The sequence below is a fragment of the Podarcis bocagei genome (assembly GCF_964188305.1).
Source record: "Podarcis bocagei genome assembly, chromosome: 7".
NCBI classification, from domain to species: domain Eukaryota; kingdom Metazoa; phylum Chordata; class Lepidosauria; order Squamata; family Lacertidae; genus Podarcis; species Podarcis bocagei.
Genome location: NC_138132.1, coordinates 29,198,193 through 29,211,565, shown reverse-complemented (window position 1 = coordinate 29,211,565; position 13,373 = coordinate 29,198,193). Strand labels below are relative to the sequence as shown.

At 44.6% G+C, this 13,373-nt stretch overlaps 1 protein-coding gene across 1 annotated transcript in view; it reads left to right on the top strand.

Annotated features, from left to right (window-relative positions):
• Nucleotides 1-13,373, top strand: part of CLIC4 (chloride intracellular channel 4) — a 47,229-nt gene that overhangs the window by 27,694 nt on the left and 6,162 nt on the right. Inside the window, exons 3-5 of the mRNA XM_081202175.1 lie at nt 5,593-5,718; nt 7,777-7,883; nt 13,077-13,258. Coding sequence (XP_081058301.1) covers nt 5,593-5,718; nt 7,777-7,883; nt 13,077-13,258 — 415 coding nt within the window. The remainder of the gene's footprint in view (nt 1-5,592; nt 5,719-7,776; nt 7,884-13,076; nt 13,259-13,373) is intronic.

Sequence of the window (13,373 nt, the reverse complement as noted above, 5' to 3'; positions counted from 1 at the left end):
CCATCATCCCTAGCTAACAGGACCAGTGGTCAGGGATGATGGGAATTGTAGTCTCAAAACTTCTGGAGGGCTGATTGCCTATGCCTGCCATAAATAAACGGTAACTGTGTAAATAGCTCACAAAAGTTGCAAACCTGCATATATTTGTTGTTGTTTTTTTTACTCACCTGTTAATAGGCTGCATGCTATGCTGGTCACAGAGGAGGATTGGCTGCCTCTTCCATTTGGGGCCATCCCTGGAGTGTGTGTGTGTGTGTGTGTGTGTGTGTGTGTTTGAATAGGAGCTACTTCCCCAGCCCTGTACCTAAGGCATTGGTGGGACACACACACTGTGAGTTGCCCAACCTACCACCACCACTTGGGGACAGCCCTACCGACTAAAAGTGAAATGTAAGCTACTACCTCTGAGCAGACGAGTGAAAACTAAAACAAAAATGACCTCCTAGCAAGCAGACTGATGGAGGGGTCCTGCTCTATCCCTAGCCAGCCTGCTGCATTTCTATGATGGTTTTGGCAGTAGAGGCCATTTCTTCTTCTGCAGTTCTCACAGAAACCATCCCTCCTCCACTGCCAGCTTGCTCACTTCCCTACATGGAATTCAATGCAGTCTACCACAATGAATTTAAATTGTTAAATACAAGGCTGGTATAGTGACAGTGGTATAGTGGTATAGTGAAAGGTTCCCTTCCCATGGATGCACAGAAGACGAGTTAGTTGTTACAGCATGGCAGTTGTGGCCCATACAGCTGCATCACTTGCAGCGTGGGTGGGAACTCCTGTTAAATGGATGCAGTTTCAGCTGTGTGCCATAGGAAAGGCTTAAAGAGCACTCGCTTGTGGTGAGTAAGACTGGCCTCCAGGCAGGGGAGGTTTTTTTGTAAATGGGATGAGAGTTGGCTCTTTCAGGCTCTTGCACACCTATTATGTATACTAGTATCTGTTGGCAGGCAGACTGGTACAAACTTTGCAATGTCTTTGAATTAGGCCATCATGCACACTTTTGAGTAATGTGATTACTCGCATACGCTTATTTCACATTCTCTCTCCTTTCCTTAAAAACGTCCTCTACCTCAGCCAGAACAGTACTAGACTATCCCTAGAGATGCAGGGTATGGTTTTGCTATGCTTCTACATAACAAAGTTGGGAGCCACCCACACAGCCTGAACCCACGGTGTTAAACTGGGAGCTGACATTGACCATAATTCTCTGGTGCAGAGTGACTTTCTGTTGTTCTCTGGTTAACACCCTAAATGCTTTGCATTGGAAAGCAGAGTGGAAAGACGCTTCAGTTTTATGCCAGAAGGATTGGTTTGGAAAGAAGATGCTACAGATTCATAATAATAATAATAATAATAATAATAATAATAATAATAATAAATTTGACATCATTAGCAGCAGATGTGTTTCGCTAAAAGCTCATTTAGACTGGTGCAAACATGCAACATAAACAGGTGTGGCCAACAGGGAAGAAGGGGTAAAGGAAACTGTAAGGGAACTGACTAGCTCTGTTGAGGATGCTTAAGGGGGATTGTGACAGCAGTAGGTTTAATTTGCCTGTTTTTAGAGAGGGGGTGTAGTTTGCCAGAAGCCCCACCCCCTTTCAGAACTTGTTTTGACATTTGCTGAGGGTTTGGTCTTGCCTGCTCTCAGAACAGAATGCACCCTTCACACCTGAAAGGTATGATTTGCCACTATTTTTCCCATCTGAAAAGAACCTCCTCTAACCAATGGGAGAAATTGGAGGAGAGCCACTCCAGTAATTTTCTGTAATTATTGTGGGTGTACACAGCAGTGTTTTAATTGAAGCTTAAGCTGCTTAAGGTATGAAACTGACTCACAAATCTCAGCAGCTTTTGGAGAAGGACAAATTAGGAACACTTTGAGTGTGTGCACACAGTTAAGGGCAGGTTTGTGGCAGCTGAATGTTCTGCTCTTATTCTCTGCCATGAAACAAAAATCTGGGAGAGGCTGAATTGGACTAGCCGCTAGATGGATCAGTGGTCTGACTCAATGTAAGGCAGCTTCCTGTGTTCCTGAATTACTGAATCGTGGTTTTGGTGTAACATTGCACAAAATTCATCTACCAAGAAATGGCATGACTAGCGTGTAAAAGAAAGGCCTATTATTGCTAGGCAATACTTTTTAGGTAGGACCAACAAAATTGTCTCCCAAATACTGAGTAAGCTTTGGAGTTTTCCAAATTATTAACCAAACTAGCACTCGGGAGGTGGAGGTGGAGGATATGAAAACAAACCCTAACATGCAAAAAATTAGGCTGCTGGGTGGAATCCCAAGATAACAGTTGTAGGATGACTGAATTAGTCCAGTCTCTGATAATACTTGTGTGTATCCGTTTATACCTGGGATCCTGGGGTGAAGAAGCAGTGGCTGATCAGCACTTTTTGATAACTTAAATCTAGCTTTGGCATGGGACACCTTGTTTTTTTGGAGAGCCCTGTTTTCTCATTCTTTGAAAACTCTAAGCAGATGGGAATAATGGCAAGACATCAAGCTGTGGCTGTGCTTGCTTTCGAGGAGTGGTGGCTGCCTTGTGTTGATTCTTTTCCCCTTTTAGTTTTGCTTGTTAGTTTATACATCTGTTCAGCTCCCCATGGCTTTTCAGGCCATTTGTTGTACCAAGCTTCTGCCTGTCCTGTTTGCTGCATGTCTGGTTCAGTGCTAAATTCTAAAACTGGTTTTGTGTGAAGATCTTGTGTGCTTCTGGCTTACTGAAATACTGGCTTAATACCCTGCAAAGTGCAATGCTGAGGTCAGTTCATGATTGACTGAGCATCCCTCACCGAACCTCAAATGTGGGAAAGTCAGCTAAGCTGGACATGAAAGGTGTACTTTTTTTCTTTTGCATCACTGAGTGATTGCCAGATTTTTACCACTGGAATGATGGTGGGAAGGTGGTTTTCTTACGCCAAATCAATGCTGGCGGTTCACTTTACTGGTAGTGCTGTCTCTACAGAGTTTCCCAGTGTAGGTGGTACAGGTCAGATGGGCATTGTGTGTGTGCCTCAGATGGGCAATAATCCAGGGCAGCGCTAGACATTATTGTTGCAGGAAGCATCAGCTAAGCTTTATTGTGGTGTTAGCACAACATGCAAAAGTGTGGAAGCAAAAGACATGTGTATATACATTATTAAGTGCCCAACTATGTGCATGTGGAGAAATCTAGCTTAATTGGGATCCCCCTGAAGGGATATATGTAGGGACTTAAAGATGCGTATATGCACAATTTACTTCTGCCCTTTGCATGTTTTGCAGCAGAAAGTACTGATGTAAGACTGATTCACTTTGTGACAACCAGAATTATTTAGCGAAGGTGGAAAAGGCCACAGCAGTGCCAACAGCTTCCTCCAGTGTCTGAGGTTTTGCCCCTGCTTCACAAAACTGGAAGCAGCCACCTGCTGCAGGATGTTGACTGAAAATCCTATTCAGGTGTACAGTATAGTCTGCCTGTTTGTTCCCAGTGATTCAAGGCAGCTTACCTCTCTGTACAGGCTCCCACTCTCTACTCCTGCTTTGATCTCCTTTTAAAGCCTTTGTACACCACTGAAATTTGCAACTGCAACATTAATGTTCCTATCACTACAGTGGTGCCTCGCAAGACGAAATTAATCCGTTCCGTGAGTCTCTTCGTCTTGCGATTTTTTCGTCTTGCGAAGCACGGCTATTAGCGGCTTAGCGGCTATTAACGGCTTAGCGGCTTTAAGAAAAAGGAAACAAACTCGCAAGAACTCGCAAGACGTTTTGTCTTGCGAAGCAAGCCCATAGGGAAATTCGTCTTGCGGAACGACTCAAAAAGCGGAAAACTCTTCCGTCTTGCGCGTTTTTCGTCTTGCGAGGCATTCGTCTTGCGAGGTACCACTGTATGTCCACTAACAGCACCTTTCCTCCAATAACTCCCATATCCCCCCTTTTAAAAAGTCCAGACTTCTCAGTGTCTGTCTGATCTCACTGTCACTGAATTCCCCAGTGCACACAAACTTTCAAAGCAGTTTGCCCCTTCATGTAACTCCTTTAAATCTGTGTTGGGGGAAAGGAGGCCCAGCCTGCCCCGGAATGAAGCAGGCTTGATGGCAGCTGAGTGTCTGCTTTGAGGAGCCTGGATTGCTTTCCCCCTGCAGGTCTAACTGCCACTACAGTCTCTTGAAATAGGACTGTGCCAAACAAATCCACACTTGCCCTGGGTGGTGAAATTGTTTTGAGCTAGGGAAGTGTTACTGTCGGTTGGAGGGAAGATTAATGGCGGGAGCATAGTAACTAAATATTTCCCCTAGAGGAGTAGCTCTAGTCCCAAATTTGATGTCATAACCTGCTCTTGCACATTGTGCTAAATGTGTTTTGGCTTAACAGACCAACCCCCACAATGGAGCTCCTCTCCTTGTGTTCGCCTGCTTGTGTGCGTATGTTGTACTTCCTGTGGAACAGAGATTAAGACAACAGAGCCTGTATCAGCAGAACGCAGTCTTCATGGCACCATACAGATGCGTTTAGGTGTAGGTGGGCGGAACCTCAAAAATCCAGTTAGCCAAAGCTGTGCCCCCGCCATGAGCCAGATAGGATGCATCACGTTAAATGTTACCTGCATGCATCTAAGAAATGTGCAATGCAAGGCGTAAAGTGAGCTTATGGGTGAATGTGACACGTCCTATGGAAGTGCAAGCACAGAGAGCTGATCATAATATTTTTCTCATACAGGTTTATAAACCGTTTCCCAGCTTGAATAATAAAGACATTTCTAGCTTTCCAAATTAGTTTGAAGGTCCAGGACCTCTTCTGAAGGCGGGCGGGGGGGCGAAAGTCTTTGCTCCCCCCTGCCTGCCTTCCCGGGAGAGCGGAGAAAGGCGGCTTTTGAAGGCAGGCGGGGGGGGGAAGACTTTCGCCCCTCCACCCGCCTTCAGAAGAGGTCCAGGTCTTTGCTCCCCCCGCCTGCCTTCCCGGGGTAGCGGAGACTTCTCTGCTGTCCCGGGCGATCTTAAAATGCTGGCAGGCGGCAGCGAACCCTTCGCTGCCGACCCCCAGCATTTTAAAAGCCCCCGGGGCAGCGGAGACTTCTCTGCTGTCCCGGGCGATCTTTCGCTGCCACCCACCAGCATTTTAAAATCGCCCCGGGACAGCGGGGGCTTTTAAAATGCTGGCGGGCGGCAGCAAAGCCCTCCTGTCCCCAGAGCTTGCGGGGCAGGAGGTTGGGAGAAGGGCTTTTCTTCCCACCGCCAGCCTTCAGAACAGCCTTCTGAAGGCTGGCGGTGGGAAGAAAAGCCCTTGTCCCCCCCCCCCAGCCTTCAGAAGAGGTCGGGGGACAGACTGTCCCCGGACCTGGTCTGAAGGCGGTTTCCCTAGGAACGCATTAATTGATTTTCAATGCATTCCTATGGGAAACCGTGCTTCGCAAGACGAAAAACTCGCAAGAAGAAAAAACTTGCGGAACGAATTAATTTTGTCTTGCGAGGCACCACTGTACTAGACGGCCCACTGGCCTGATTCAGCAGGCTCTTATGCTCTTGATAGCACTAACCATGACTCTGCTGGAATTGCTCAGCATACTGAAAGTTTTAATGTAGACAACTCTACTCTTGCAGGAAACCTGCAGACCTTCAGAACTTGGCACCGGGGACTCACCCGCCCTTCATAACATTTAACAATGAGGTGAAGACGGATGTGAACAAAATTGAAGAATTTCTCGAAGATGTCCTCTGCCCACCCAAGTAAGTGTCACTAATGAGGGTGGGTGTATTGCAGAAAGCTGTTTTGGTGGTGGTGGTCTTTGCCAATTCTCAGGATGGTACTGCTTAATCCTCTATATTGCTATGTACTCTTTATGCAAGTTAGTTGCAAGCTTACTTCATCAGCAATAAGAGATGGCAACTGTACATTATTACAGGCTTAGGGCCAAAAAGCTGTTCCTACCCTATCGAAGCTGTATCTATGGTATCTTTGTGCAACAGAGGCGAAATGCATAGGATTTCAAATTTCTGCCCATGGGGTTTGCTTCAGCCAAGCTAAGCAGGTCATGCAGCCACACCAGTCAGCTGCTCCGTTGCCTTGACTCCCCCCTTTTCTTCCTTCCCATCAAACTTCTCACCAAACCCCTGGGCTATTGCACTCTTGGCATTGCTCTTTCCTGCTAGGGTGAGGAAGGATCGGATCCGAAAGTTAACTCTTGGTTAAGCATTTCTGTGACCTGAAAATTATTAAACGCAACAGACTGGGAAGCAGGTCTGAACAGAAAAGAGTCTTTGTGTCTTCATTCCCTTGTAAAAGGAGAGACCAAAGGGGATTGATGATCACCAGTGATTGCCATCTTAAAACTCAACATGAAGTTGGCATTACTGATATTGCCGATACTTGGGATAAAACCAAGTCTATCTTCTTCGCTTAAAGTCTTGTTTTCCACAATAATTTTCCTTAGCATTTACAAACTCCTTAAGAGTACGTAGGGGTGTTCTTGTTCTGTTTGAATTTCATAAAGTGAAATGCTGTAGTTTCCATACAGACTAGTAACCAATTCACTGTATTTTTCTTTTCCAACATGGCCCACAAATTTGCCTGCACCTGGTATCTTCTCTTTAATTCTGAAGAAATCTCCTGAGATTTCTGTCCTCATGCTGAACTTTGGACAGACTTTGAAGGCAATGAGATGCCTCTCTGCATGGTCTGAGTGATTTCCTCCCCCCTCTTCATCCTCCTACTGCCTCATGGGAGGGAGGGAGGGAGGAGGGAGTCTCCCAGACCTTGTGTCTCTTAAGTGGCACAGTGCCAGTGACATCTTGCAGAGCTTTGAGGCTCTCCAGCTCCTCTGTGGCTCAGTGCTTGCATAGCCTGATTCCTGGGAGAGAAGGGAATTTGCTCTCCCAGTCACACTGGGCATTAGAGTTGTTGGCACACCTTCAAAACTCACCACAAGCCCATGTGGCGATCACAAACGGTGACTGGTTGTGAGGGTCAGCTAAAATGAGTGGACCCTAGGATGTCAAGGTGGGTATTCAGTGTCCTGGTTGATAGCTTTTTAGAAATCAGTCACTGTTTCACAACTAGCTTAAATCAGAATTTTAGATGTACCCATATTTATTCCAAGGTGAGTTGAGCAAGGGGTTATCCCTTTTTTTAATGGAAGAAATACTGAAATTGTCTCACTATGTGCATATTGGGACTTTCTGGAATATAACTTCAGCGCTAAACATGTTTCTGAAGGCTTGTCAGAAATATGGGCAGATCTGGTACTTGGACAAAATTCTAAACGGTTTGCTGCTCAAGTGGCAACGTATTTTAAAAAGTTGCATCCATTTAAATATTTCTCAGGGGAGGGCAGAGCTCCATGTGCTAACTCTGCAAATCTGTGGAATTCATTACGAGGGTAAATCAGCATTTCTAAGCCACCACACTTCTTGCGTAATATAATTGGCCACTGCTTGCTTTGGCAAAATTTCAGATGGCCTCTGACACTGAATGAATGACTCCTGTGAGTTCAGGCAGATGGAACTCTCTCCCATGTGCTCTGAGAAGAGCACTGGAGCATTATGTTTGTTTCTTTCAGGTGCTTAACACAGGAACAAGGTTGTAGTTATGCTGCCACTGTGCTCTTCCCAGCTTGCAGGAAGGATGAATTAAGTAGCTACAAAGTGATGATGCAAATATATGCCATCAGTAATAAAACATTCTGGAAGGAAATATGCCCAACTTATATGGTACAGTGCCATGCTGCAATTGAAATCACACTGTAAATTCATATACAAATATATATATGTATATATGTTTCTCTGCAGGTACACAAAGCTTTCACCAAAACACCCAGAATCAAACACTGCTGGAATGGACATCTTTGCTAAATTTTCTGCATTTATCAAGAATTCCAGGCCAGAAGCAAATGAAGGTAGGAAATCTATTTTTGAGCGTGTTATGTGGCATTAGCTCTCTTTGCTATCCATCTTCCCCTTCAGTTTCTTAGCTTGCCCAAGTAGAGGTTTCTTCCAAACACAGACTGCTTTAAGGGCTAATGTCATGTTTTGCAATACATTCAGCAAAGCCTTGATTATCTTTCCTTAGAACTGCTTCTGCAGTAGCAGAGAAGTGGGGAGCAGAAGGTGCTCAATCTTTCCTGTGCCTTCTGTGTTCCAAATTACCCATACTGCTCCCACCTCCACCCCCGTTGCCACCAGAAGCTTTCAAATGCATTTTTACAACTCTGCAAAGGAAAAAGTGACTGGTAGCAGAGAAAGTGCAGTAATCAGACAGAGTTTAACCCCCTGGCACATGTCCACATCAAATTGTCTTTTTCTTAACTAGAATTTCAGCAAAAAAAAAAAAATGAAGTAGGGGACAGTGTCGTTGGTGTTTTGGTGCATGCATTTAAATAGAAGGCTTAGTGAGGCTTTTAAAGGCTTCTGGACCAGGCATGGAAAGTCTGCCCTCCCCCCGATATTATTGGACTCAAATTCCCATCAGCCCCAGCCAGCATAACCAATAGTCGGGAGGGATAGGATTTGTGACCTGCAACATCTGGAGAGCCACAGGCTTTCCTGCCCTATTCTAGACCTCGAGGGGCTGAAGTGGGCGATTCCACTGCATTAATGGCAATGGGATCAACATCTGTATGGCTGCCCTGCCAAGACTGCATTCAAGAGCATTGTTTATGACTTCTGAGCAGCAGGTGATCTCTAGAACTGCTCTCATGTTTGGAAGCAAACAAGGTATAGCTCATGTAGCCTATCCCAGCTCTAATTTCCTAAGTCTGGCCAATGCTGGAGTCCGCACTTTCTATATTGATCTTTGGTCTGAGGCATCAAGTAAAAGCTGGCCCTCTTGCCTGGTGGGATGAGACCTCTGTGAATGTACTTTTGTAGCCAGAGACAAAGGGAAGCATATATCATCTCATGCAGGCAGATTCTGGGTACCATTGGAGGCTGCTAAATGGTAAACTTCATTTGATTCATACATGGGGTACCACCCCAAAAAACAATAGTCTGGCGCAAGCCCTATTGAAATGAATGAAGTTCTATAGGACCCTGTGAAATGTTGAGCTTTGTGGTTTTTGTACGTGGCCCTTTTCTCAGGTAGTCAGCAAAACTGACACACCTAGTTTGTGTAGTCATGAGCAGCCAGTTGCTTCTTATTTTAAAGGCTAAGGCTTGTAGCCAATGTTAGTCCTACTCAGAGTAGACCCACTGAAGGACATTAATTTCCTCAGCCATAATTTTTATCCTTGAAATGGGCAAATACGCTTCCTTTGTCATTATGCCTAAGGATTGTCCTTCCATAGATTCTGTCTTTCACTCATCTGGAAAATACATTATGGTCCTTGGAACTGACTCCCACCTTTTGAGCAAAGGCCCAGCTGTTTCCTCTCTCCATCCCTTGATTTGAAGTTCCGGGCTTTTTACATTTAAAAGATGTGCCAGCTGTGTGCATGGGCCTCATGAGATTTTTGTAAGTTCTGCTGACAACAATGGCCCATTAAAGTTAATCATAAAATTGCCAAAGCTGCTAAAAAAGCGTTGGAGTCATTGTTTGCGCAGCCACCTTGCTTATGCTTAACAGCCCTTTTGCTGTTGCATTCTGAGAGCAACTGTGTATGCTCAGGACAGTCATTCACATCTATTCGTATTCAACAGCACATCCTCATCAAAAGCTAGCAACTTACATTTGCATGGAATTGGAGTTGTTGCCTCTCCGACTTCTGTTTGAATTTTGTACCATAAGTGCTTCCGGCCAGCTCTTGATAGCTATAAATTGGGCTCATGCTGGCTCCTTCTGCTGGAACTGCTGTCCAAGGATTATTATTTGGCTAGGGGTGTGGAGAGGAAACCCACATTAAAGTGAAATCGTACAGACATCAAGCATGGAACTGCTTCTTAGTGAGTATCAAAGAAGCCAATTCCATAGAATTTGCTACTGCATAACTAAGTTCCTGTGTTTGCAATCTTTTGTGTAGGTTAAAAGTTGCACATCACACAAAGTGTGTCTTAAAAGAGAAAAAGCCGGTCTTCTTTTTTTCCAACCCTTTGGCATATCTTGCTCATGAATTTTAAAAAGTTGGCTAGATTATAATTTGATAAGTCATCTAGAACATGTGCGCATCCATTTGCAGTATTGGTTCAGACAGTTAATGTCTTGTTGCACCTTTTTAAAGACAAGTGGATTTATAGTGATACAACCTTAAGTGTTCTTGAGTCCCTTTCATCAGATGCACAAAAGGAATGTTCAGTTTGCCTGCAAGCAAATATGCACAGATATAGAAGGAAATACTGAAATACGAGCTCAGTAGGCTGTAAAATGTGTTCATATGTGCACCCGCTTGCTTAGTCTTATGTATTCATGTGCATCTGTTCCTGCTGCTCTATTTTTTCATGGCCATGTGCCCCCACTGTCCACAGCTTTATACGTAGGTGTATTTGTCAATTGAAGATAACATTTCTTGTATCGGATGAAGTGGGCACTGGTCCACAAAAGCTTGTGCCAAAACAAGTTTCTTTAATGTGCCACAAGCTGTAGTAGACCAATCTTCTGATAGTAAAGAGAGAGGTGAGCAATGGAATCCGAAAGACACTAAGCAGTAGCCATGCGTAGGAGGTGGACAAGGCACTAGACTAGAAAAGCTAAGGTTCTTAGGGATGCTATGATCTACACCAGGAAGCAGATTTTGAAAAAAATGCAGCTATGATGAATACCCCCAGCCAGCTTTTTCCAAGGGCCAGCTTTCCATCATTTAGGAAATCTTTCCTCTATCCTGCCAAATCTACTTTCCTTTAACTCAGGGGTGGCGAACATACACTCTTCATGATGCTGGACTCCAGCTCCCATCAACCCCTGCCCACATATCCAGTGGCTGGGGATGAAGGGAGCTGGAGTCCAACAACATCTGAAGGGATCCAGGTTCCCCGTCCCTAGTTTAGCCTAAATCTGTCCTTTGTGACTCTTGAGAAAATGTGGAATTTTTCTAGCTTCAGCTCCCCACCAATAATTAGTGAGTTGGCTGGAAAATTCTATACTCATAATTTTTATTGCCTGGTGTACCTACCGTTGGCATTTTCTCTGAAAGCTCTGCCAATTTTTTCATCTTGTATCCAACAGTGTGCTACCCTTGGTGGTCTAAAAATGGCACTTAAACTGAATCCACAGACCTATAGACCTTGGATTATGTTTCCTGCTAGTAAATGAGAAATCTGTGGTTGCTAGGCGACCTTTTGCCACAGGGACCTCATACAGCAGCTCATTGTAGGGAAACAATATTGACAGCAGTATCTTTTCCATGGTGCATTTTTTTGGTGGCTTTTGTACTCGGTTACAGTTTCTGTTCACTTTCTATCTGCTTTTTTCCTTTGTGGCCTATAAAATACTGTGCTTACGGGTGGATTGGCCATGTAGGTTATTGCTTAAGTCATTTGCAAGGCTGAGCTACTGATGAGGATTGTCTCAGGCTCACCTTTAACCCTGAATATATCAAATAGTCCCAGTTCATGTATGCCCTGTGCTGAAGATCAGCATTCTACAGTTTAGCTATCTGCATTTTGTGATCTGTGGAAATCATGTGGAAATGCCCGTTTTATTCTGCATAATTCTGCTTCTGTAGTCCTGGGGGAGGAGCTGTATAGGGCACTCAAGTCCCACCCACTGGCAATCCTTTTCAAGTCTTCACAACCACAAGGGCTAGAAACTTATTTTTCATTAGAGATTATTCTTAAAATTTTGAGGCAAGTATCTCATTCTGTGGCTTTTCTGGACTTGCATGGAATTGCAGCATACACATAGCCATGATTACTGAAAATAAATCCTGATGGCATTGAGCTTTGGGAAACAGATGTAGCTAGTTGGAAGGCAATATGAAGGCACAGGTCCAAGTAGGTTAATTTCCAGAATTCTGTGGAGTAGTCTTTGAGTACGGCAACTGACTCTCTACTTGGTTTCAGAGGAATTTGCTTTGACTATAAGCTGGCCTGTTTCTTCACTGTTCTGCCAAGTAGTGTCCAATGCCATTGCATGCCCAATCATAGAATCATAGAGTTAGAATAGACCACAAGGGCCATCGAGTCCAACCCCCTGCCAAGCAGGAAACAATGGCTGCTTCTCTTCTGAATTGGAGCAGGTGGGGGGAGTATTGCACACACCCAGAGGAGTTTTGCACCAAATGCTCCAAGGATTCTCCTACTCATTGAAGATATTGAGGGGGTGGGGCGGGGGAGGAAAAGGCTACTCCTGTGGAGTTTCTGGGAGGGAGCCATTGTCTTGAAGTCAAACTTACATCAGCATTGGCTCAAAACTGGAAACAACACTGTTGTGACTAACACAGAATGCATGCAGTAGATGGGAGAATTCCAAAGCAGACAATCCCACAGAATGGCTCATAGTTCTCATTCCAGGCTAAGGGCAATGCTTCTCTCTGAATTGCCATGCAAGATGTGCAGAGGTTAGTTGGAATTCATCTCAATGCTGCCAGAGCAACTTTACTCGATGGCACATTGCTCCCGCTATGAAAGCCGATCTGGGATTTGCTTTTTCTACATCTTGCAGACCTTCCTGGGTTCAGTGGAGGCAGCGCTTAAGGGTGTAAAATCTTGTTTGCCCTAGCCTGTAGAAGCAACAAAGCCTTCATTACTTTGATTCATTAGTACTTGTAGACACGGGGTTTCTTTTGACATTCTAAAGTTTAGAAGTCATTGCTTGGATTGTCTTAGAGAAGGAGCATTTCTGATATCCTCTTTTTGCAGGGTTATGTAAATACTTCTCCAACCCTATATTCTTTTTATGGCCTTTCAAATAGGCGGGGCAAAGCTCTCTTTCCTGTAAGGAGAGAAATGTTGGTGAAGACTGCCCTCTGCTGTTACTTTAAAAACTAATATGCCACAGTAATGGAGCTTAAGCAGTAATGAGTGCTCCATCGGGGCGGAAAGGGCCACATTCTAAATGGCACCCCAAGTGAACAGATTCTCCATTTTTTTGCTTGGTGAGTGATTCATAGATCGCTTGGCGCTGTTTCCATTGGGGGTTAGGTATGTAGGTTTCAACTGTGATTGATTTATCCAGCACCATTGGATTTCTTTCTTCCTTTTTCACTGGCTAACTCTTCCAGCCCTGGAGAGAGGCCTTCTGAAAACTCTGCAGAAGTTGGATGAGTACCTGAATACACCTCTCCCTGATGAGATTGATGAGAACAGCATGGAGGATATTGCAGCTTCCACCCGCAAGTTTCTGGATGGTGATGAGATGACGTTAGCAGACTGCAACTTGTTGCCCAAACTACATATTGTCAAGGTGGGTGGAACTACCTTGAGGGCTAGTTTACATGTGCACACGTTTGATGCTTGACTCAACTGAACGAGATAATTTCCTGTAGTGGCAAATGGGCTCTGGGAAATTCTATTGGGTA